General features: G+C 36.6%; 5 protein-coding genes and 1 pseudogene across 15 annotated transcripts; 4 read left to right on the top strand and 2 right to left on the bottom strand.

Annotated features, from left to right (window-relative positions):
• The first annotated feature begins 803 nt into the window (after positions 1 to 803).
• On the top strand, positions 804 to 4,929 carry LOC133673906 (uncharacterized). The gene is made up of 9 exons (XM_062094838.1): positions 804 to 1,062; positions 1,201 to 1,306; positions 1,429 to 1,613; positions 2,003 to 2,148; positions 2,555 to 2,646; positions 2,744 to 3,084; positions 3,762 to 3,825; positions 4,080 to 4,142; positions 4,563 to 4,929. Exons 1-9 carry the CDS (start codon positions 899 to 901, stop codon positions 4,746 to 4,748), a joined length of 1,347 nt encoding a protein of 448 aa, XP_061950822.1. The 5' UTR covers positions 804 to 898; the 3' UTR covers positions 4,749 to 4,929.
• A 237-nt stretch (positions 4,930 to 5,166) lies between these two features.
• LOC133673908 (pollen receptor-like kinase 1) lies at positions 5,167 to 8,335 on the top strand. The gene is made up of 3 exons (XM_062094839.1): positions 5,167 to 6,364; positions 6,605 to 7,237; positions 7,456 to 8,335. The coding sequence occupies exons 1-3, from the start codon at positions 5,650 to 5,652 to the stop codon at positions 8,133 to 8,135; spliced, it is 2,028 nt and encodes a 675-aa protein (XP_061950823.1). The 5' UTR covers positions 5,167 to 5,649; the 3' UTR covers positions 8,136 to 8,335.
• A 2,211-nt stretch (positions 8,336 to 10,546) lies between these two features.
• LOC133674020 (U-box domain-containing protein 35) lies at positions 10,547 to 13,275 on the top strand. Its single transcript, XM_062094976.1, has 8 exons — positions 10,547 to 10,718; positions 10,999 to 11,093; positions 11,243 to 11,364; positions 11,565 to 11,753; positions 12,129 to 12,399; positions 12,566 to 12,667; positions 12,792 to 12,818; positions 12,949 to 13,275. Exons 1-8 carry the CDS (start codon positions 10,547 to 10,549, stop codon positions 13,273 to 13,275), a joined length of 1,305 nt encoding a protein of 434 aa, XP_061950960.1.
• A 290-nt stretch (positions 13,276 to 13,565) lies between these two features.
• LOC133674509 (uncharacterized) lies at positions 13,566 to 15,228 on the bottom strand. Its single transcript, XM_062095656.1, has 3 exons — positions 14,669 to 15,228; positions 14,265 to 14,408; positions 13,566 to 14,015 (listed from the first exon to the last, which is right to left on the bottom strand). The coding sequence occupies exons 1-3, from the start codon at positions 14,771 to 14,773 to the stop codon at positions 13,875 to 13,877; spliced, it is 390 nt and encodes a 129-aa protein (XP_061951640.1). The 5' UTR covers positions 14,774 to 15,228; the 3' UTR covers positions 13,566 to 13,874.
• A 1,536-nt stretch (positions 15,229 to 16,764) lies between these two features.
• On the bottom strand, positions 16,765 to 23,188 carry LOC133674507 (pentatricopeptide repeat-containing protein At3g42630). 11 transcript variants are annotated; one of them, XM_062095650.1, is made up of 5 exons: positions 22,972 to 23,188; positions 20,910 to 22,525; positions 17,810 to 20,789; positions 17,544 to 17,712; positions 16,765 to 17,013 (listed from the first exon to the last, which is right to left on the bottom strand). In XM_062095650.1, exons 1-2 carry the CDS (start codon positions 23,095 to 23,097, stop codon positions 21,365 to 21,367), a joined length of 1,287 nt encoding a protein of 428 aa, XP_061951634.1. In that variant the 5' UTR covers positions 23,098 to 23,188; the 3' UTR covers positions 16,765 to 17,013; positions 17,544 to 17,712; positions 17,810 to 20,789; positions 20,910 to 21,364. The 11 variants fall into 11 exon arrangements, with proteins under 11 accessions (XP_061951634.1, XP_061951639.1, XP_061951638.1 ...); XM_062095655.1 differs by having other exon boundaries at positions 17,544 to 17,611; XM_062095654.1 differs by having other exon boundaries at positions 17,544 to 17,602.
• On the top strand, positions 18,467 to 21,219 carry LOC133674019 (U-box domain-containing protein 34-like; annotated as a pseudogene).
• Positions 23,189 to 23,268: the final 80 nt, after the last annotated feature.

The following is a 23,268-nucleotide window of genomic DNA, read 5'->3' as shown; positions in this document are numbered from 1 at the left end:
TTTATAGCTTTTTAGTGGGTTTTACACCCAAATTTCAACTTTTACCTCTAAAACAACCACACACTAAAATTAAATTGAGATAGAGAATGGAAAAACTTGGCGACCAGGTTGACCCGACAAGACCAGGTCGAAAATCCGGTTGTAACCCGTTGACTTTTGTTTTTTTACTAAAACGACGTCGTTTTGATTTAAAAAAAAATTGACCCAGACGATTTAGTGATCGGGTTGAAACCCAGAATCCAAATCTTAGACCAGACCGGCCACCAGGTCAAGTCTAAAAATTATAATTATAGGTGAAGTGAAGTTTCAATTAAAATAAAAATAGGATTGATATAATATAACCTAGTAAAAAACTTGAATTAATCTATAATTTAGTTAGTTTCAGGAAAATTTAAATAAAATTCAATTAAAATATATTAATTTTTTTAAATGATATTATTTTTAATTAAAAATTAGATTGGTTTTCTTATAGATTCTAAACTTGATTTAACGGTTAATTTATCTAATAAAAAATCTTTGATTTGTCCTAAATTGATCTAGTTTAAAAATTATAAAAAAATTTAATAATTTTTTGCCCAAAAATAATTTAAACATTAACAAAATATTAATTAAAAAGTAAGTACTAGAATTTTAATAACTACACTAACATAAAATTCATTTATAAAAAAAACTCCCCACCCTTCTTGTTAATTGTTTTCTTTAAAGTTTAATTTATCAAAAAAATAGATTTGAGAAGGGCAAACTTTGCATATTTAAGAAATACAAGGGGCTAATTTCTAGCTCAATTTGTCTTCCACCAAGGGTAGAGAAGTCATTATAGACAGCACTGGTCTGCGCTTACAAAGATTTTTGCTTTCGCATGTTTTGAGCTCAAGTGGAAGAGTTTAATGGCGAAGACATGTTAAAGACTTCCCTTCAGACATTGAAATCACTTGCAATCACTACAAAACAACAGACTCGAAGATTTACTAAAAACTCAGTTGTAATGGAAGCTCAAAACGACAAAGTCTATGTCCAATATAACCACACTGATTCCTGCAAGTTTTCAAGGTGGACTGCCAGGTAAAACCAAGAAAGAACTCATCTTTATTACAAACTTTCCTTCTTCTTTTGAGATTTTATATATTTCTCGAACTGGGTTTTCAGTTTCAATCAAGTTAAACTTGGTTTTCTTGTTTTTTGATTATTTGGGGGTGTTAGGGAGAGCTTTGAATTCATGCATGCAAGGCCTTGGCAAGAAGTGGTTGATTTTTACTCCAAAAGTGTTAATGGGCAATTGTCATTGTGGGAATTGTTTGGAACTCAGGTATTTTTCGCTATGGAACTTAAAAAAGTTTGGATTTTTAGCATATAAATTGTGTTATTTGTAAGCATCCAGTGTGGTCTTGTAATTTTTTGTTGTATGATGCTAAAGAATTTTGTTTGCAGGCACATGATGTTCATTGTGATGATAAAATTGAAGAGGTTTCTAATGAAACTGGATTATTAGAGGGTGTTTCAAATGTCGATAAGTCTGGGAGGTGGGCAAGGGTAACATTCAAGATTGTGCTTTCATATCATGGAGGTTCATTTGATGGTTGGCAAAAGCAGCCTGGTTTGAATACCGTTCAAGGGTGAGTTGCTTGCCAGTTTCAAGTTCTGAGCACGGAATATGTGATGCCTCATATCTTGCTCCTTTTCTCCACGACTAGTAATGAGGTTCTGGGGAAACAGGCATCTATTATGTCTCAAAGGAAATCTGTATGATATGAATACTGTTAGAGAGACTTTTACTCTAAATTACACTGTTTTGCATTCAAATATTTGATGGATGCAGTTATCTGAGTATGTTTTTATGTTGTGCCAAAATACCCCAATATTTTTATCTTAATTTCTTTGGATTTACCTTCTTCTTCTTTTTTCCTTTAAAATGATCCAGGGAAATTGAGTTAGCGAATTCATAATTTATTTTTTATTTGGATTTGTTTTCATGTTCTTCTGTTCTCTTCTCCGTGTCTTTCAGCTTAGTGGAAAAGTCTCTTGGAAGATTTGTTGATGAGAAGAAAGCTCAACAGCTAAAACAACAATGTAAGCCATTAGAAGGCTGTGCTAGTGTTGCTGGGCGCACTGACAAAGGAGTGTCAGCTCTTCAACAAGTTTGTTCTTTCTGTATGTTAATGCCCTCTTCTTTCTGCAGTTCCTTATATTTTACAATACATTCAATGTTTTAGTATTCTTATTCATAAGGCCTGTTTCTTTCACTACTTTTTGTGTTTCCCAGCCACATCAACAAATATTGTGTGCTAAATTTGTGAAACTTATCATGTCAGTTTTCCACCCATTTATGATCCTTTTTTGGTTCAATCCAAAGCCTCAAATTTTCCTGTGATGAAAAAGTTCTGTTGACATTTTTTGTGGATATAGAAGATTAAAGTTGAGCAGAATTAGTTATTTTTTTATGGGTGATACAAGGATGATGCCTCAAAAATATTTACTGTGTGGGATTTCACAGTCTGTTTCATCACTTGTTCTTTTTATTGATTGGATTTTAGTTTTTGATTAATTGTATGTCCAGATACTTGGAGAAAAGATGTTAAGCCTCATGAAATTGAAGATGCCATCAATGATGTGGCACCAGGAAAAGTCAGGGTTGAATCCATTTCTGAGGTATCAATTACATTAAACTTCTAAATGCCTGATTTCATCGTTGTTCTAAACAGAAGCTAACTGTCTCGGTACTGATTAGTTCTTTAACTTGCTGTAGGTTTCACGTGCATTCCATCCTAATTTTTCTGCCAAATGGAGGCGCTATTTGTATATATTTCCTTTAAATGATGGAGAAAATAGGGAAGAGATTGAGGGTGAGGGGGGTATTGAAAATTTTAGTTCTCATGAAAATTGTGAAAAGCAAAGAAATGAATGTGGTGAACTGGCCAGTGAGGAGAATGTTGAAAATTCAATAATCAGTGATGAGGATGAACTTAAAGGTGCAAAGAAACCTAGGAGTTTCAGTGTATGCAGGGTTAATCAGCTTTTACAACAACTAGAAGGGAAGTTATTATCCTACAAAATGTTTGCACGCGATACCAAAGCTTCGAGGAATGTGTAAGAATAAAGAACAAAACGAAGACTCTCTACTTTCATGGCTAGGAAAGTGCGCCTTTATGCCTTTGGTCTATGAGTTGTTCTGGTCTTCCGATAAATGAGCTTTTGTTCCTCGTGGAGAATATATGAAGGGTTTATCTGTGTCTATCCTTCTTAAAGTATTCTTCAGTTATTGAATTTAGGAATCAAATTTTAATCTACTGGTTTGATCTTGCCAGCAAATTTATCTGTGTGTTTATGCCCTCATATATGCAGAGTGCACAGGATTATATGTCAACATGTTATAAATATACCTTAGATTCTTAATGAATCTTCAGCTCCTAGATATAATGCTGGTTAAATGAATTTTGTTCATCAGAACCATCTCTGTAGTGAATTCCTTATGAATCACATTGGCCCTCACTCATGCATCCATGACTTTTAGCTTTGTTTTTGGTTAGCTTTGGTTAGTCATTTTAAATACCTAAAAAAGAAAAAGGGTATTCTTAAATTTCCACTTTCTCAACCTGACTTTTTGGGTTAATGCCAAAAAATGGCGTGGGCATTGTCATATCTATGGGAAATTGCTGTTATTTCACTTAAATGTTGATTTAACAATAACTGACGAAATATGCAGTTGTTTTAATTTTATCTAAGAAGCCTGTAATTTGATTGCTAGTGGCATTTTTCTGTTACAGGGGTCCTCCAACAGAATGCTTTTTATATCATGCTCGAGCCATGGAAACCAGATTGCCTTCTCCTGTAAATTTTCTCACCATAACCTCTCTTGTGAAACTCTTTGTTTCTCCCTTTAATCACATCGCTTTGATTCTAGTGGATGGGTGGGTGAACTGGTATGCTTTGTGCAAGCACATGTTAGCAGTTTTGTGGAATCTATGAGTGGGAATGAATTCTCTTATCTCTTCCCCCCCTGAACATAGACTCCTTTATGAAGTTATATTTATAACATTTTTGAATATTTAGATGCATTACTAATGATGCTACTTCTTGTGTAGGATCATGAGAAAGGGATAAGGGTCATGTGTGTTGAGCTCATTGCTAATCGATTCCTACGCAAGGTTTGTCCGTTAAAATTTCATATCTATCACTAGGGAAGCATTTGTTTTTAGAATTTCCTGGCAATAATAGAATGATTCTGTAGATTCACCTTTAGAATTACTATAAAGTTCATGAGTTTGAAATTTCAGCTTGCAAATCTACTTATTAGTTTTTTTTTTTTTTTGGGGGGGGGGGGGGGACTCCACTTATTAGTTTACTCTGATGCAATGCATGACGACTCCACTTATTAGTTTACTCTGATGCAATGCATGACGACTCCACTTATTAGTTTACTCTGATGCAATGCATGGCGATTCTTTTCAAGTTAGGCTATTTCTCACCCAATCCCAAACACCACATCGGCCTCATGCTTTAACATTATCAGTTTGTTTTGGATCGTATTTGCTTTGCTTAACTATTCATAATTTAATTACTACCAGATGGTTCGGGTTCTTGTGGCAACCTCGGTAAGGGAAGCAGCTGCAGGTGCACAAGAGGATGCACTGCTAAAGCTGATGGATGCTACATGCAGACGTGCAACTGCTCCACCTGCGCCCCCAGACGGCCTATGTCTTGTTGATGTAGGATATACTGAGTTTGACCCACGAAACTGCCTCATTCCCTAGATCATATCTCATGGCAATTTCACATTAAATATTGCTTTCAGCCTACTTTTGAGCGGGTATGTTATGCACATATGAGCTTTGGACCATCATAGGATTTTGAGTGATCCTACATGAAAATTTTTGTTTCCAGTGACTAAAAGAAAGGAAAAGAAAAGGAAAACGTTACATGCTATTTTTTGCATATCTTGTTCTGTCGTTACTTTTTTTTCTTTTAAATATACATGTTATGACTTCTATAACCAATATTGTTTCTTTGCGAATTTTCTTGAAATCTTAGTTACGAAAAAGCCACAACTTATAGCTTCTTTTAAATCTAATTTTTTCAAATAACAAAAGCAATTACAATGCCAAATACAAACTTATATTTTTTAGATTTTGGTTATGTGAACTATCAGCTGCTTTGGACATAGAAGAAAAGAAAAATGAATAAAAACCAATTGTCTCCACCAGAAATTGTGTTTTAATTCTTCAGAGCAGGCATTTTATAAGGGAGGAAGACTTGGATTTCGGAGGAAAATAATGGATAATGTTATTAAAAAAAAAAAAAAACAAAGTGTTTTGACACAAGTGAAATGCTGGACACAGAAATACGAAAGGAAAGGGCTCAGCTTGGTGTCTAATTCAAGGTCAGACCGGAGATCTCTGGTCTAAATCCATATCTCACTCGTGCGTTCTAACAAAGAGATCTGACTTTGTCAGAACTTTATGCAGAACCCTTCTTTCATTTGCTTATTGTAAGACAACCTATACTAACCTCTCCTATTCTTAGCAAACCAATTCTCTTCCTCTCTCTTGTCTCTCTCATATCTTTCTTTCTATGCCATCAAAACTTCTTCACCTTCCCAAGCTTCCTCTCCACCCCCTCCCACCCCAGCATTATAGTCCTTGATCGAAGCCATTCATGTCTGCAATGGGCGCGCATGCCCCCTCACCAGTGCGCGTCCCACTACTCTATAGCATCGTGACTTCTAATCATAAAACCTCATTTCTTCTTGTCTTTCTTCTTGTATCCCTCCATTTTGTTGCCTCTTTGGGACTGACGGACTCCGAAATCCTCCTCAAGTTCAAAGGTTCTTTAACGAACGCATCTGTGTTGTCAGACTGGAGTGATAAGACCACACCATGCACGAAAAATAATGCAACAAATTGGGTTGGTGTAATTTGTGTTGAAGGGTCCCTTTGGGGGTTACAACTTGAGAATATGGGATTGGCTGGCAAGATTGATGTGGAAATTATAAAAAGTTTGCCAGATTTGAAAACATTCAGCATCATGAACAATAACTTCGATGGTCCCATGCCAGAGTTCAAGAAAATGGTTACATTGAGATCGATTTATTTGTCTAACAACCATTTCTCAGGGGTGATTCCACCGGATGCTTTTGATGGCATTTTGAAACTGAAGAAAGTGTATTTGGCACAAAATGAGTTTACAGGTGCCATTCCTTCCTCATTGGTAGCCTTACCTAAGCTTTTGGTTTTAAGGATTGAAGGAAACCAATTCAGTGGGAAGCTACCAGATTTTACACACAATCTCCAATCATTCAGTGTGTCAAATAATGCTTTGGAGGGGCCAATCCCTGCAGGCCTCAGTAAGATGGATTTGAGCTCCTTTTCAGGTGAGTTGCCCTCTTGATCTAAAGATCAGTAATGGCGACAAGTAATCATCTTTACTTAAGTTTTCTGAGACTTACAAAATGTAGGCTAGACATTGATTTTCTGTCATAAAGATTTTTAGATCATTGGCACCTCGAGCACATCAATTCACCAAAACAAAATTGAGTCTTAGTACTATTTTTTTTCAGATTTCTGGTGACATTGCCAATTTGTTCACTTTTATAGCTTTTTTGGTTGAGCAGGAAATAAAGGTCTGTGTGGACCGCCATTAAATGAATGTAATACCACAGACAACGATGGCCATGACTCTGACTCCAAGAAAACCCCAGTGCTACTGATCGTGATCCTTGCTGCAGCTGTGGGATTACTAACAGGTGCCATCGTTGCAGCTTTCTTATTACTTCGTCGTCGACGTCAAAGACAAGCATCAGGCTCATTAGAAGCACCTCCACCACCAATACCATCAAACCTCAAAAAGAAAACTGGTTTCAAGGAAGAAAACCAAAGCCCATCAAGCTCACCGGAGCACTCGGTAGGGAGCAGGAAGGGTGAAGGTCCAAAGCTGTCCTTTGTGAGGGATGATAGAGAAAAGTTTGATTTGCCAGACTTGTTAAAGGCCTCGGCTGAGATATTAGGAAGTGGTTGCTTTGGGTCCTCATACAAAGCAGCACTTATCTCTGGGACAATGATGGTGGTTAAGAGGTTTAAGCAGATGAATAATGTAGGGAAAGAAGAGTTTCAAGAGCATATGAGGAGGCTAGGGAGATTGAAGCATTCTAACTTGCTTCCTCTTGTGGCGTACTATTATAGGAAGGAAGAGAAGCTCTTGATTACCGACTTTGTTGAGAAAGGCAGCCTAGCTGTTCATCTTCATGGTATGCTTCTAGAACAAAATTTGGACAGTCGCCAAACATACATGGTGATGCTTTTCATCCATTGAATGTGTGCTCCACCATTGATGGACGGACATAATCGCTCTACGCATGTTTGCACAAGTGTCCATAGCATTCCTCGTCTTTTTCTTTCCATTCATTCATATAATGTGTGACATTTCTGTATTCTGACCTTGCTGCTGCCATCTGTTCCCTTTCAGGTCATCAAGCTCTAGGTCAACCAAGCCTTGGTTGGCCAAGCAGATTGAAGATTGTTAAAGGAGTAGCCAGGGGTCTTGCATACCTCTACAAAGACCTTCCCAACATCATTGCTGCCCACGGCCACCTCAAATCCTCCAACGTTCTTCTCACTCAATCCAACGAGCCAATGCTTACTGATTATGGACTAGTTCCTGTTATCAACCAAGAGAATGCTCAAGAACTCATGGTAGCCTACAAGTCCCCTGAATACTTGCATCATGGCCGGATTACCAAGAAGACAGATGTCTGGAGTCTTGGGATATTGATAGTTGAGATCTTAACAGGAAAGTTGCCAGCAAACTTCGTGCCACAAGGCAAAGGAAGTGAGCAGCAAGATTTGGCAAGTTGGGTCAATTCTGTTCCTTATGAAGAGTGGATTAATGTGGTGCTCGATAAGGATATGACTAACGTGTCAACAAAACCCAATGGTGGTGGTGAAAGTGAGGTGATGAAGCTATTGAAGATTGGTTTGAGTTGTTGCGAAGCCGACGTGGAGAAGAGGTTAGACTTGAAGGAAGCTGTTGAGAGGATTGAAGAAATAAAAGAGAAAGATAGTGATGATGATTTTTTCTCCTCATATGCCAGTGAAGGGGATATGAAATCTTCAAGAGGGAAGTCTGATGAATTCACATTCTCTTAAACATCTCGAGTATGGTTGAGTTAAAAATTGGATCTCTAATCTATTAGAGTGGGGGAGGGGGGAGATAAATAAGATTTTCTGCATTTGAATGAAGAGCCATGGGGATGATAATGCATAAGAAAATGAAGAAGAAGAGGGAAAAAAGAAGGAAATAGTCTTTGCTCTTGCATGCTTACCTCTCTATATAACTACCATGAAAACAAATAATACACTACTAAAATTCTTATATTAAGAGATTGTACTGCTATGGTAGTGTGGAAAATTTGGTGTATGGATTATTTTTACAACATCCATGAAATAGACAGTCCAAAATTCATTGAAATAATATATATATATATCTCCAAGACTAAATGAGCTAGGGTTTGACAGCTTTTTCTTTCTCCTTGGTAGTACAATGGATAGCAAGAACATTCACACAAAATGGATTCACTTGGATCAGAATTATCTGATTACTTAGTGTAATGGATGCTGTGGCAAGTTTCTGTTAAGCAATTGGTTAATTTAGTCCATATAAACCATTATTGTAGCTCAATACTAAACGGACTATGGAAACTCGAAACCTAGCTAAAGACAGGATTTCCTAATAAGAATAATCTAAACTGGCCCTTCCCTGCCTTACAAGCAAGTCTCTTGATGTATATCATCGCTGCCGCGGCCATTTCCAGCTCTGATCAGCAACTTCATGATGGATTCTGAGTATTATACAAGGCCCTGGAATGGAGCTGTTGCTTTGGAGTATCGGCCTGATTGAATAGTCATTCCATATTGTGACTGCATTTCGGGAAAATCAAGTTGGTCCAGTGAAGTGAAAGTGGTCTATTGAACAGCACAGGAAATCCTGTGCCTGCTGCTGAATCTGCTACTGAGAAATAGGAAAATGTTAGGCTAACTCAGGAATAGAACAGTGTGTGATCCCTGCCTCTTGGAACTCCTGACTAGGTCCATTGCCACCCTCTTGCCTTGTTCCCATGTTTGTTGTCGCTGCTGCTGCGTTGAGCTTTGGCTCCATACAAATGATCATACCTGTCCAGTTTCCCGATCCCCCATGCCTCCACGATCGCCCACAATTCCTATCTTCTTTTGTGAAAACCTTTAAGTCAAGTTATTTGATTAAATGCTTTTGAATATTAGCTAATCAATAGTTGTGATGTAGGAAAAGAGAGAAAAAAAATCATGAAAATACAAGAATCAAAGTAGAATAGTAATAAAAAAAATCATCAATGAAGGAGAGAAACCCAATCTCGAAGAGACCAAAACAAGAGTACACACTTAATCTTGCATAAACTCTGAGTTTCAATTTCGATTAATAATTCAAAAATCAAAATAATTGATGTCTAGGTATTTATTTATACACACCAAACCAAACCAAATAAAATAACAAATCTTAATTTAATAAGAAAACTAAATCATAATTTAAATACTAAATTATAAATACAAATAATTTTAAATAATAAAATCTAAAATAATCACATAATATCAAAACTTTTAAATAAATAAAAACCAATTCTCTTTGCTGTCCTTCATTCTCCGTCAAGTTGTCAAGAAAACCAAAACTAATTCGTTCTAGATATGAGGATGGTATGCTAATTTCTCATAAATGTATCAGTCTAGACAAGGATAGTATGTAAGTCTATGACCTATGACCATAGATTGATTCGAGGATCAAGATCTAATGTAAAAGTTGGGTCAGGTTAAATAGGGTTAATCTAAATTAATAAAAAAATTAAAAAAATTAAAGGTTTTGAAAAATATTATTATTTTTAAATAATTCAAACCCGATTTTAATCGAGTTCCAGGCTAAGGTTGACCAAATCAAACTGTTCAATTCTGAGTTGATTTTCTTGACACTCAAAGTAGGCTAGGAGGCATGTTGGTCGGGTTCGGACGGACTCTTGAATCAGGCTAAGTTTAATACAAAAGGAGACTTGGTCTTGATATGTGAAAAAAACCGTCAAAAAATGACAGGATGTCTTCTTGTATAACGAGAACTTATCGTAATTTGAATTTGATGAGTTTAGTTAAGCACATAAATAATTAATCATTACCTATAATTAGTAAAAGAAATGTTCAGTTTGAAGAAAAATGGATGGTGGCACTGATTAGTTTTCAAAGAGCTTCGCTAATGATTTGGCAACATGTTGAATGTGACTAGCTGTTTCTTTTTGTTCTGTAACTGACAGCCAGCCATGGTGGATTATTTGAGGGGCCAATGTCTTGTTACAACCTCAATGACCACAAGGACTAGATCATTGTTGGGGACAGACATCCATGGGTTAGGGTTAGGGTGTTTCTTGAACCTAGGGCAAGTCTTTCCAATGATCTTGTTTTGTTTCTCATAGTTTCTTCGTTTGATTCTTTGTCAAGAAACTAAAAGGGGGAGAGTGAAAGGGGGAGAGTGAAAGGGGCAGAAAATGTTGAATCTAAGAGGCAATGCTGAGAGGAGGAGAGGAAGAGAGAGGGCAACAGCTGTGGCTATAGATAAGGATAAAAGCAGCCAATCTGCTCTCATTTGGGCTGCTGATAATCTTGTCACCAGAGACCTTGTTTTGAAACTTGTCCATGTTAAAGATAGACAAAATGCAGGTTAACTCTCTTAAGAATTAAGATACATGCATTAATTTCTCTGCCATTGTTTCATTTATTACATCTTTACATATACATACAATATTGTCTGGACTATAGTCAGATATCCTATAACAGGAACAGGCTTTTCGATCATATGAGGTATTCATGATTTCTAGGCCATTGTTCTGCTGTTCCATTTTGAACAGAAAAGTTGCTAGGGATGGGATTTTGGTTAAAAGGATAAGTTTGTATGTAATTGTTTCCAAATATTTACGCAATTTCTTGTATTTTGTTGCAGTTTCAAATCATCATAATGCACCGGAGGAACAACAAAGCGATAGTCAAACGATGGACTTCTTTCTTCCATTTCGATGTTTCTGTAGGCGTCGACGAGTGGGTTTTGGGTGCTTCCTTCTCTTTATTTATTACTTTGTTAAACATCCGAATTCAAATGACATGAAGCAATGTTTTCAGATTTTGCTTTCTGTTCCTTCAGCTTTTTCTTAAATTTCCTTCTTTCATGATTTAATTTTCTGCATTAGGTACGATGCGAAACTGTGCTACTTGAGGATTCAGATGTGGCAAGAGCACTCATTGGATATGTTTACCGATATGGAGTTGACACTTTATTGCTTGGTGGAGGATCAAGAAATGGCCTTTCCAGGTGATTCCCAAATAGTTCTAGTCTATTATAATCAACCTGAAATGAAAATGTGTAAGCAGGCAGGTATTGTTATATCTTACAAGTCTATCAATTGTTCGGTGTTGTTCTTTGAAGAAATCTGTGCTACTAGGTATTGTTATGCAAAGATAGCTTCATGGTTATAAAGCAATTTTTTGAACCTTCAATGTTGGTTTGCACAGACTATTTAAGACTGTTGATATTCCTGGCACTGTGTTGAAAAGGGCACCGAATTTCTGCACTGTATATGTAGTTTCCAAAGGGAAGGTCAGTGGTTTGCGAAACGCAACTCGTCCAGTCCCAGCTAGATATGCAGCTGGAGGGGCACTGCTTGTGCAGCGTAACTCGAGTGTTGATCTACCTACAGCCATGTAAGACTAAATACTTTTCCTGACCTTGTACATTGTGCATTCTTAATTTCAGAATCTTTCTAGGGGGTAGCTCTTGTTACATGTTGATCTTCACAGACCAAGATTTTGAGATTCCCAGTTAAGTTCAGGATTCAGGATTATTTATATGATTCTTCCGACTGTATCTTTTTGCCTAATTGCCCATGGTGTACCACCAATTGCCTTGTTCTTCTCTGGCTAGTTGCAGCCTGGATAAAGTCTCTGCAATATCTTTGAACTATAACTATGGTGGTGGATACCACATATGGTAGATTAGATTGTCACTTATCACTTGTACCTATATGCTAATTCCTATGAAATAAGATACCTGTTAACATTTGATAACCATTTGTGTAGAGCGGAAAGCTGGTATGATGAGCTCTCGCCGGATCACCCTGATAGCCCGACTGAAAGTTCTGAAAGGCCTAGCACTGATACCACATTCTTTGCTTTCTATGAAAATCTGGGGAATTCTGAACTAACTGAAAACTTGCAAAAGGACTTGTATATGGATGAAAGAGACTTCGAATCAACACATTCAGGGTCCAGTTCCCCAGTTGAGCTTAGGGGTATTCCTGAATTTAAAATTTTTGACAGTCATGCAGAACCATGGTTGGAACTGAATGAGGTCAGAGTGCTACATAAGTCACTTTCGATTCCGAAAATCAAGTTTCAATCCTGTCTTAGTGCAAAATTGTACAGTGACAGGAGTTCGAAAGTAAAGTGTACTTTGCCAACAATTTTTCATATCTTTCAGCTGCACTTTCTCAACAAATGTTTATTTACAATTCCAGGAAGGCCATGAAGATGAGGTTAGAAGGCTAAAAAAAGAGCTCAAGCAAACAATAGATATGTATCATGCAGCCTTAAAAGAAGCACTTGCTGCAAAACAAAAGGTATTGATTAGAACATGTCCATTTAGTGACTTTCATTTTCTGGATTTTGCTTTAAGCATCGGTGATTTGTCGAAATATCTAATACTACTGTAATCTTAGCCTGTGATACTTTAATGATATCCAGATCATCAAATCTTCTCCAAATTGCAAGGTAAAATTGACTAAGATCTTAATTGGAGACTGTAGAAATTTAGCAGAATTTAGCTAGGGGAAGAATTGTTAAGAAGCTGAGTTCCATTTTCCTACCCAACAAATCCTAACCTTCAGTGTTTTAACTGCAGGTAATGGAACTTGAACATTGGAAAATAATAGAGGAGAAAAGAATACCGGAGGCACATCTAATCGAGGAAACTGCATTGAAGATGGTGGAGTGGGAGAAAGCAAAGAGTAGGGCTGCAAATGAAGCAGCAGAAGCAGCTCAGATGCGTGTTGAGATAGAGGTACAAAAGAGAATCAAAGCTGAAAAGAAAGTTCTCAAAGAGACTGAGGAAAAGAAGAAAGTTTTAGATGCTTTAGGACAATCCCACATAGTTGTCAAACATCAGAGCTTGTTCCACATGATAGTTGTTGTTCTTCTGTTTTACTTTTACTTCTCTGTATTTAAATGATCTTCTTTTGAGGTGATGTCCACCATTGATTTGTGTTGTAATCCCTAACTTTGTAATATGATTGGATTTCTTATGGTTTCCTGTAAAATAACGTTACCGAATTTCTGTCAATTCTTCAGGCTACTCCACAGATTTCAGTGATTCAGGCATGGTTTATTTTTCCCACATAACTTCTTAAGAGATTTGCATTGCAATGTAGAAGGTGAGAGTTCATGATAAATCACAGGAGAACATCACAATCATCACACATAATCAATATAGCTACAGCAGAAATGTACTCGATTCAAAAATTTATAAGCTGAAGCAGAAAATTTCTTGATTAACAATTCAATGCAAGAATTCCAACAGGGTTTATACAGCATCTACTCTCTCCATTACACTAATCTTCCCATAGTACACAATCAAATCAGATGAATAGTAACTCATCAATAAAAATCAATCAAGAAAAGAAACTTTTGGCTTAGAAGGCAGCATTACAACTCTGAAAATCTTGTGAACATAAAAAAAATATGGATAACCTAAAGAATGAATGACCAGTCTGGAAATAAAGAAGTAAATCAGTAATTGATATCAGGATTTTGGGCCAATAAGAGAAGAATCTACATGAGTTTGTAGTAACAATTTCTTCCATAGAGAAGAATCTGATAGCCTTCGCCACAAGAGCACTTGAAATGAATAATCAAGCATTCCCCAGTTCTTTCCACTGTCACAGATTCTTCACAATCTGTCTCTGAATCACTCTGCATCAACCAGAAAGTAATTTAAATGAAAACCATACACTAACTTTGACATAAATCATCAATCAAACCATCCATCAAACAGTCAATGTATCAAAATTCTTAATATGAGGATCTTCAAAATTTGGATCTTTGAACACAAAATTCACTCCAAGGTAAGGCCAATACAGTAGCTTTGGCACAATGAAACATAATTACAATCTAACTTTTATTTTGACCCAAATTTTTCTTGGAAGTGAAAAGGAGTTGTACCTTGATAGCATTAATATTCTCTAGCTCAGTGCCCTTATCATCTTCTTCATGATTTTCGCACGGTGGTTCTTCATCTGCAGGCATAATTATCTCATCCCACAACTGATTGATCTCCTTCATGTTGTCCCTCATCTTCTTCAGCCACTGTTTTTAACCATCAATTCACAATTTCACATTATAATCTGTCTCAATTATCTTAAAGAATAAGAAAACCAACCCAAGAATCCGAAAAATGTAAAAGAACCACATATCTACTTTGCACAAAGAATTTCAAAAAGGGAAAATCCAGTTTAACTCTAAAAGAGAACTATTTTAAAGTCTAAAAATCAAAACCAGCAGTCTCAAGAATCTTTGTAATTATCAAAGATAACAATACGATTAGGATTGACAAAAAATAAGTAGACCTTAAAGCTTGACGACCGTGAACAGCTCTCGTTTGGAGATGGGTCTAACACTGACCTTCTCAGTGCTGGCTGTGATGGCAGAGACACTGCATTAGTCCCTACCATCTTGGAGCTATCGAGTGGTGATTGCAGAGCTAATTGGTTGGCCACTGGTTCAGAACATGGATCAGAAAAGCAACGGTGGAAAGAATTAGGATAATTTGCGGTGGTGGTGGTGGTGTTTTCTTGGGATCCAAGAAAGGGTTTCTTGAGCTGGTTCAAGGAGGGAGTCGTGTTGAGGTCAGAAGGGCTGCGTTTGTTATTGGAGGAAAGGGCTCCTTGGTAGCCACAGGCATTGAAAAGATCAATATTCGTGGTTTTTTCGTTTCTTCAGTTCTTGATTGATGCAGAGATTTATTTTGTTTCTTTTCTTTGGCAGTCTATAAAAGGATTGGTTTGGGTTTGTTTATACAGAGGGGGAGAGGTGGGCGTGGCGCCAGTTTCAGAATGAACAAAAAAATCAGTTATCTTCATTGCCTTGTGGGCCTTAATGTGAATCTAAAATCTAGTCTAAATTGAGTTAAAACTCTATCAAAAATCTTCATGTTAAATTTATATATATAAAGTTGAATTTATGATACTAGCTAAATATAAAAATATATGAAAAATAATTTTAATTTTTTATATTATTGAAAAACACTTGTATACTAAAAAAAAATTGTATTGTTCATGTTTTTTCTTTATTTGAGAAATAATGGAAAACTTGTAAAGGAGAAAATACAAAAAGCTTCTAAAATATAGTTTTCAAATTCAGGACAAATTTTAAAAACTAATAAACTAATTTTTCAATTTTATGAATAAGAAAAATATTGTATTTGAATAAAAAGTTTTAATTTTCTTTTTGTTGACTATAGTTTTTCACAAAATTAAAGTATTATCAATTTCTCGACAGACCCTTGCCCTTCATGAGCCACACCACTTTGTAGAGGGGAAAAAGAAAAAGAAAGAGAACAAGATCCTTGTAGGGATGGCAAACAAATTATATAAGGTAATCAGTATTTTAATGATTTATATCTCATTTATGCAAATTATTACAAATAGATAACATTAATATTAGAAAAAAAAATGAAAATTGTTTTGCAAGTAATCAAGTGAGGGTGCCTATCATAATCCAAAGAATAGGGCCCCTCATTCAAAATCAAAACCAACCCAAATAAAGGTTTGTCTACCTGTCAAAGAAAAATGACAAATTTAAGGACACTCACATGAAATATGTTCTAGGGCTAATTCATATGGTTGATCTCATGGTATGCAGACATTTTCACAATTTGGATTTGAGGATCTCTATTTGTTAGTAAGAAATTCTACAGGGCTGAGGTGGATACAGATTCATAAGAAGAGACAGAATACATGAAAACCCTAGGTAAAGTTGCTCAATCTAGTTTCTGGAACTAACACAAGGCTACTCTGCACAGTGTGGCATTACTTGGCTGATTTTGGGAGTTTACCAGCTCATTTTCATTTGACCCCCTCCTTGCATGGGATTTACACAAGGTAGAAACAGCAGAAAAACCTCCTTGACCTTCTCATCAGGAAAGAAAGGAAAGGGTTTGAAGGTTAGTTTCTGAAGAAATTTCTTTGTTCTTCATGTTTATCAAGATGGTGATCATATATTGCTATGGTCTTGATGCATATTTCAAGGAGACAAGGGGCTACCATTGAAGCTTTGTTTGTTAGTTTGTTTGTTCTCATATAGTTTAAACTTGTACCTAATTTGATTTTAACAGAGACAGAGAGACAAAGATGGCCAGAAGGAATGGAGAAAAGAAAGAAGACAATGTAGCAGTTGCCATAGACAAGGATAAAACTAGCCAATATGCTCTTAAGTGGACAAGCTCTTACGCTTCTGCATATTAGACAAAAACCATCATCCATCCCCACCCCATGTATACCTCCTTCGCTTATTCATGTCAAAATGATAATAATAATCTGATAATCAGTTCTGGCTTGAATGATAATGATCATTATCAGTCATCGATCATCCAGACCTTGCATGCAATGCATGTACATAGGAATCAAAACATCCTAAAATCCATCACACAATTCAAATGCAATGATTACGGTTTAAGCTAGCAGTTCTGATATCAAAAATCTTTTCAATTCTTATTAGACATTGATTTGGTTGCTCTTAACTAAATATTTGACATGGGAATTATAAGCATCGTACTGATCACCATAACAATTGTCCCTTCGGTTGCAGGTGGAAACCAAGTCTCCATCAACTAAGTCAATGATGAGGTTGCTAGAACATATAGCAAACAAATTGACAGCCAAGCCAAAGAGTTGTTCCTTCCATTCCGTTGCTTCTGCACAAGAAAGGAGGTGATTTCAGCTGCCTGTTTTATTTTCAAATCCCCATTTCATTAGGTTAAACGTTTGGTCAAGTGCTACACGTAATTTAGCAATAGAGATTACTGGGGTTTCTTTTACTTCATTTATCTCATTTTTGATGTTTGATGCAGATAAAATGCACCGAGGTTGCTCAATAGAGGTGTATTGATCTTTTGCAGTACCAGAGAGGTTAACATGCACACTACAAGGCCTCCAAGAAGATATGGAAATCAAGTTCGACAGATTAACTTCTCTGGGGTGAATAGGTATAAAACAATGATGACCATCAATAATTCATAATGGATACAGGTTAATCACAGGATTTAAAGTCTAAATGGATGGAAGTTTCTTTTCATTCTCTTCCAGTAACAATGGCAGGCAGTGCCATGTTCTTATTGAATTATACTCTTTGAACTTAACGCAATTTGATACTTCTCTTTTCAAAGCTTGATAAGAAATCTAATTAGCATTAAATCTATTAGCATCTTTTGGCCATGCTACGAACCTTCTTTTTTTTGCTGTTGTTGTTTTGCTCGTATCACTAGTCCCAGCACTACCGCTTTCCTTCACCAACTAAAGACAAGTCAAAGCAAAGCCATAATATTTCTCACCACAAAAGCTATGCCGTCCATGCTCACTTGGCTGACATTTTGACACAAGCACTGATAACAAGACTGGTTAAAAGCACCAGTAGATCTTTAAGCAGAGACTATTTAAAGATGACGGAAATTTCTGATTAGAGACTATCCTCGTATCAATGAGAGGACAAACCTGATAATCACTGAAACACGTCACCATTCACTAGAAGAGGTGGAATAGCCAGATATGAAACGGTTCCAGGTTCTTACATATCATTTGTAAGCAGCGGAAGGCCAAGCACTGATCGCATGTTTCCTACTTTCCATGACGGCTTAGAAACTGGAATGGTACCTCGGCTTTCAAACCTCTCAGATAATGATTATAGATCCTTTGGGTCATCAAACTCAGGAAATAAATCAATAGATGCGAGATCAAGTATAATTTCTCATCAACCTAAGAAGGAGAGTGGCACATCATGGTCATCTTCACAGAACATGGTAAGGACATGAAGTCCCAGAGAAAGAATGGTTAACAAATGCATAAACACCCACCAACATGCATCAATTTATGTATGATCCTGATTGAAGTATGTTCCCTGGCAATGAAAGGGAAAAGCGTCCCAGTAGATGTCTCCCCATTTTCTTTCAAACCCATCACCTTCTTTATAAGTTTTTTTTAGGGGTGTTATGATTACCATAGAAACATAATCATTCATAACATGTAATCATGGGCGACAATAATAAACGTTAGGGAAAGAAAGACACACTCATGTAGCGTACAATGATTCACATTAGAATAGATAGAAAACAGAAAGATAATGCATGCTTCATTCAAAATTTATAGGATAATATGGAAGCTGAGATGTGGAGGCTCAGACATGAGCTCAAGCAAACAATGGACATGTATAGCTCAGCATGCAAGGAAGCACTAACAGGAAAACAGAAGGCACTTGACATTTCAAATTTCTTTGAGCGGAGTCTAAATTTTGTTAGTTCTTTGGTGAAAAAAAGTTCATCCTTCAGAATGAAATTATCAGTACATTTAAAACTATGTGAGGGGCATGGCATCATTCCATTATTTATTATTCATGCTCTCTTTTCATTTTCTTCAAACAAGCTCCTCGTAAATTAGTATGTTACTCAAACTTGAAAGTCAAAATAAACAAATAGCTCAAAGTATCCAAAAGCACCAATGGACACACTAATAAAGGCATGCCTAAACACATAAAAGTAAAAAATCAAACCTTGAGTTCAAATGCAATTTGATTGAATTCTGATGTAATTTCATTGCAGGCCAGGGAACTTCATCATTGGAAATTGGAAGAAGAACTAAGGTTAGAAGAAGCATGATTAGCAGAGGAAGCAGCATTGCAACTGGTAGCAAAGGAGAAAGCCAAGTTTAAAGCAGCCATTGAGGCAGCTGAAGCAGCTCAAAGGATCGCCGAATTAGAATTACAGAAAAGGCTAAATGCAGAAAAGATAGCTCAAAAGGAATCTGAGGAGAAGAAGAAAGCACTAGAATCCATTTCAAACAGTGATCTTCGGTATCAAAAATACACAATTGAGGAGATTGAAGCAGCAACAAATGAGTTTTCAAACTCACTCAAGATTGGAGAAGGAGGTTAATGGCCTGATTACAGGTGTTATCTGGATCATACACCGGTGGCCATTAAAGTCTTACATCCAGATGCAGCTCAAGGAATGTGTCACAGTTTCAGCGAGAGGCTCTGTCCATCAACCGAAATTAAATAAGTAAATACACCAGAAAACCTCCATATATCCATCAAAACTTTCTGGAATTAAACTAATGAAACTGAATTCAAAATGATGAAACTAACATCCTAGCAGAAGTGATAAACAAAGTCAACATGAGGAATTGAATTGGGGAACTAGTAACTTCTCACTCTTTTCTTTAGAAACCACAAAAGGAGAAACCAAACCTAGTGATTTTTGAAATGTCAAAGAGCTGACTAAAAACTAATCAGATTTATTTAGCCAGTAATGGTCAAGCAAAAAAAAGTCCCGACTATTTTGAGCTAATCAATTGCCTTCCTCCAGCTCGTAAAAGTTGAGCCACATGTATTGGATTTAAGTTTCTCAAACACAAGCTGTTTTTTTCTTTTTTGCTTTAGGAAGAAACTAAACAAAATCCAGTGAAATGGCACTGCCCCTTCTTCTCTTTTCTTTCTTTTATTGTTATTATTTTAACTTTTTTGTTCTATTGAACCATTTGTTCTAAAGATGTATTCTGACAATTTCTATGCAGATTGAAGTATTATCCTGCATAAGGCATCCAAACATGGTTCTCCTCCTTGGAGCATGCCTAAAGTATGGTTGCTTAGTCTATGAGTATATGGCTACCAGAAGCTTGGAAGACAGCCTGTTCCGCCGAGGAAATAGTCACCTCTTTCTTGGCAACTAAGATCCTGGATTGCTGCAGAAATTGGCACTGGCCTTCTTTTCCTCCATCAAACCAAACCAGAACCACTTGTGCACTGTGATCTAAAACCAGGCAACATCTTGCTTGAATGCAACTATGTAAGTAAGATTGGTGATGTTGGCTTGGCCAGGCTTGTCCCTCCATCAGTAGCCTACACAGTTACTCAATATCGCATGACATCAACAGCTGGAACATTCTGTTACTCATTTGGCATCCTGCTTCTACAAATAATAACAGCCAAGCCACCTATGGGTTTAACTCATCATGTTGAGAGGGCAATTGAGACAGGAACTTTTGCAGAGATGCTTGACCCAGATGTTCCAAACTGGCCCATCAAGGAAGCCATGAAATTCACCAAGTTAGCTCTTCGATGTGCAGAACTGAGGCAAAAAGACAGACCAGATCTTGGATCAGTCATGCTACCTGAGCTTAAAAGATTGAGAGAACTTGCTGAAGTAAACATGCCTAACATCATGCTTGGGGAGAGCACAGGAAGTTCACCTAATCACAGCCAATTTTCCACAGTTCAAGTGAGTTTTACACGCTTCCAAGACTTCTTTTTTAACTGAAAAGGAAAAAAATCTGCTTGTGCAAACTTCAATTTTTCTGAAGATGCAATGTTTACTAATTCCATAGCATATCATAGATCCCACAAGTACAACCACTGCAAGCTTTGCCGTTCATTTATTTCTGATCTGTTGTCAGGACGTCATCATTCAAAGCAACCTACAATCTGGATGTGATAGCCCAGGAAGCCACACAAGCACAGCGTCTTATAAAGGGAGAAGATAGAGTGCAAAATGAAAAACACTTCACTGTAGCAAAGATAGATAAATTTGGCACTTGATGTTACCTGAAGCTTGTTTTACATTCTTACGTAGCTCGCAGATATTGGTATGTAGTTGAGTATTCGACCAGGTACAGTGAATCCAACAGCACTCATTCAGATTTCTCCAGTATTTACAAATGAAACTGACAATTTATATCTCAACCATGTCCAATTTCATCTTCAGCCTCTGCAGGGGTAACCATCCTTAGATCAGCAAGATTTGAAAAATATTCTAGAATTTAAGATGACAGGGGACATCTTTTGGACAATTAGTCTAATCATCAGACATGGAATTGCTATCAAGCAGAGTAGACATCTGAAGCAAAAATCATCATCTTTTCCAACAAAATACAAAGTAATAATAGCTCCAGGTTGCATAATGACCACAAACTCTAGGAACCTAAAAGAATTCTACATGAGCATACTTCAATTTTCAGTCAAACCAACCGAGATTCATCAGAGTCACATATGGCCAATTGTCAGTAATTCCAAAAGATATGTTTACTTCTGTGTTGTTTCCTGAGATATATTTTAATGAGCTCTCTGTAAGTCCACTTCCTCTGCCTCTTAAATTCCATAAATGCCTCTGAGCTTGAATGGAAATCCCCTTTCCCGAAAACTTCAAACACAAAAGGATCTGTTGATAACACTGGAGAATTATCCACATGCATCTTGCTGAGAGCAAATTCCAAGTTTCTAACCAATCTTCTATCCAAGTATGCATCAACAATACAACCATAAGTCACAAGATCAGGAGCAACCTTATCATGTTTCATATGTTCAAGGCCAAGATGGAGATCCCACAACAAAGACATTCTTGAAAAAGCCAAAGCTCGTATATTAAATGTAGTAAGATCAGGATGAAATCCTGCTTCCAACATCTTCAGAAATTCCCTCTGCAAAGTTTTCATCTTAAAATTAGCAGAATAAGATAGAAGAAGAAGGTTCCAAATAAGGTTTCCCAGATTTTTCCTACCAAGACCTACATCCCTTAAGAACTCGCTTAGCCCGTAAAATTTTCTTTCCTTTATATACGCAAATGACATTGCTCTGATTCCTTCTCTTTCTATGAGGAGTCTAGACCTTTTAAGGCGATCATAAGCAGCTTCCATCTCTGCCAAAGAACCGTGAAGACTATAATAAACAACAAAAGCATTGCCAGTGGCAGAGTCTACCCAAAAACCTTTGGAGACCATCTTCTTCAACGTATCCTCCATCAACTCAAGTTGACCACCCTTTCCAAAGCAAGAGATGGCCAGTGAGTAAACCTGAGGTAAAAAGTCAAAAGTTCTCAAAGAACTCAACTGATCAAGAATTTTGATTACTTCATCAAAAAGTCCACTCTTTGCATAAATGTCAATTAAATCCGAAATTACTTGAACACTAGGCACAAAAGAACTATACAACATTTCCTCCCATATCGCCTGAGCTTGAGATAAAAGCCCACTATCAGCATAACAAAGCATCATAGCTGAAAGGGTACGGTTGTCTGGTAAAAACCCTTCACATTTCAACTCTAGTAAAAGCTCCTCAGCTAGATGAGGCCTTTTATGCTTACACAATGTCTGTATTAATGATGCACAATCGGCACAAGTTTCCTTTCCAAAAACACCCTGATCCCTCTTCCATTGCCGTATCATCTGCACGAAGCAACAATAAAACCACATATTTATATATATACGCTCAAAAAAATTCAAATTCCCTGGACACAAGCCTTCAAACTAAAACCATTTAACAAAAAGTTAAGATCTTTTCAAGAAACTCAAAGAATTAAATTCTAGCACGAAGTACCATAAACTAACACCATAACTCTAACTCATACAAACTAATCAAATCCCACTAATATTAATCCAAAACCAAAAGTGTGATTCCATTTTTGTTTCCTTGTTTTATGTTCTCATGCAAATAAAGTCCATGCCTTCAAAAGGGAAAGAAAGAAAGCACAAAAAGAAAAGCTAAAAAGTTAACTACAATTTGATCAAAGAAGGATCAGTCCCATATGAAATTCTAATCAAAAGATTGAATTTTGCATCGGTTAATCCATACACAACCATGAACACAAAAGGATTTGAGGGAATAATCGTACCTTTTGAGCCAAAGCTCTCTTTTTTGGGTCTCTTTTGATGGAAAAAACAGCAAAACGCTTCGGTTTATAAGACCCAATAACGTTAGCATAACATGTAGTTGCTGCTATTACTGTTTTTGTTTCCATTTTTTACACTTCTTTGAATAATCCTCGAAACACAGAGACACAGACTACCGCTGGTTTCAGATAGACAACTGTTGGTCTTGTTTTCTGCAAATTTTCCCGTTATCTTTGCCCTATTTTTAGAGAAAGTTATATTTTAGTCCCTGTGTTTTGAATTAAAATATAATTTAGTAC

Source organism: Populus nigra, chromosome 15 (assembly GCF_951802175.1).
Source record: "Populus nigra chromosome 15, ddPopNigr1.1, whole genome shotgun sequence".
NCBI classification, from domain to species: domain Eukaryota; kingdom Viridiplantae; phylum Streptophyta; class Magnoliopsida; order Malpighiales; family Salicaceae; genus Populus; species Populus nigra.
Note: the sequence above shows the minus strand (reverse complement) of the source record. Positions and strands in the feature narration are given on the sequence as shown.

Bases quoted from the DNA above. Each gene is read 5' to 3' on its own strand.
- LOC133673906 (XM_062094838.1), top strand. From the start codon at position 899: ATGTTAAAGACTTCCCTTCAGACATTGAAATCACTTGCAATCACTACA. The intron at 3,826-4,079 runs GTAAATTTTCTC...CTTCTTGTGTAG, and splicing joins AAACCAGATTGCCTTCTCCT to GATCATGAGAAAGGGATAAG. The intron at 4,143-4,562 runs GTTTGTCCGTTA...AATTACTACCAG, and splicing joins CTAATCGATTCCTACGCAAG to ATGGTTCGGGTTCTTGTGGC.
- LOC133673908 (XM_062094839.1), top strand. From the start codon at position 5,650: ATGTCTGCAATGGGCGCGCATGCCCCCTCACCAGTGCGCGTCCCACTA. The intron at 6,365-6,604 runs GTGAGTTGCCCT...TTGGTTGAGCAG, and splicing joins GGATTTGAGCTCCTTTTCAG to GAAATAAAGGTCTGTGTGGA. The intron at 7,238-7,455 runs GTATGCTTCTAG...GTTCCCTTTCAG, and splicing joins CCTAGCTGTTCATCTTCATG to GTCATCAAGCTCTAGGTCAA.
- LOC133674020 (XM_062094976.1), top strand. From the start codon at position 10,547: ATGTTGAATCTAAGAGGCAATGCTGAGAGGAGGAGAGGAAGAGAGAGG. The intron at 11,365-11,564 runs GTGATTCCCAAA...TGGTTTGCACAG, and splicing joins TCAAGAAATGGCCTTTCCAG to ACTATTTAAGACTGTTGATA. The intron at 12,668-12,791 runs GTATTGATTAGA...AATGATATCCAG, and splicing joins CACTTGCTGCAAAACAAAAG to ATCATCAAATCTTCTCCAAA.
- LOC133674509 (XM_062095656.1), bottom strand. From the start codon at position 14,773: ATGGTAGGGACTAATGCAGTGTCTCTGCCATCACAGCCAGCACTGAGA. The intron at 14,409-14,668 runs GTCTACTTATTT...GGTTAAAAACAG, and splicing joins CACGGTCGTCAAGCTTTAAG to TGGCTGAAGAAGATGAGGGA. The intron at 14,016-14,264 runs GTACAACTCCTT...TGGTTGATGCAG, and splicing joins AGAATATTAATGCTATCAAG to AGTGATTCAGAGACAGATTG.
- LOC133674507 (XM_062095645.1), bottom strand. From the start codon at position 23,097: ATGGAAACAAAAACAGTAATAGCAGCAACTACATGTTATGCTAACGTT. The intron at 22,526-22,971 runs GTACGATTATTC...TGCTTCGTGCAG, and splicing joins AGAGAGCTTTGGCTCAAAAG to ATGATACGGCAATGGAAGAG.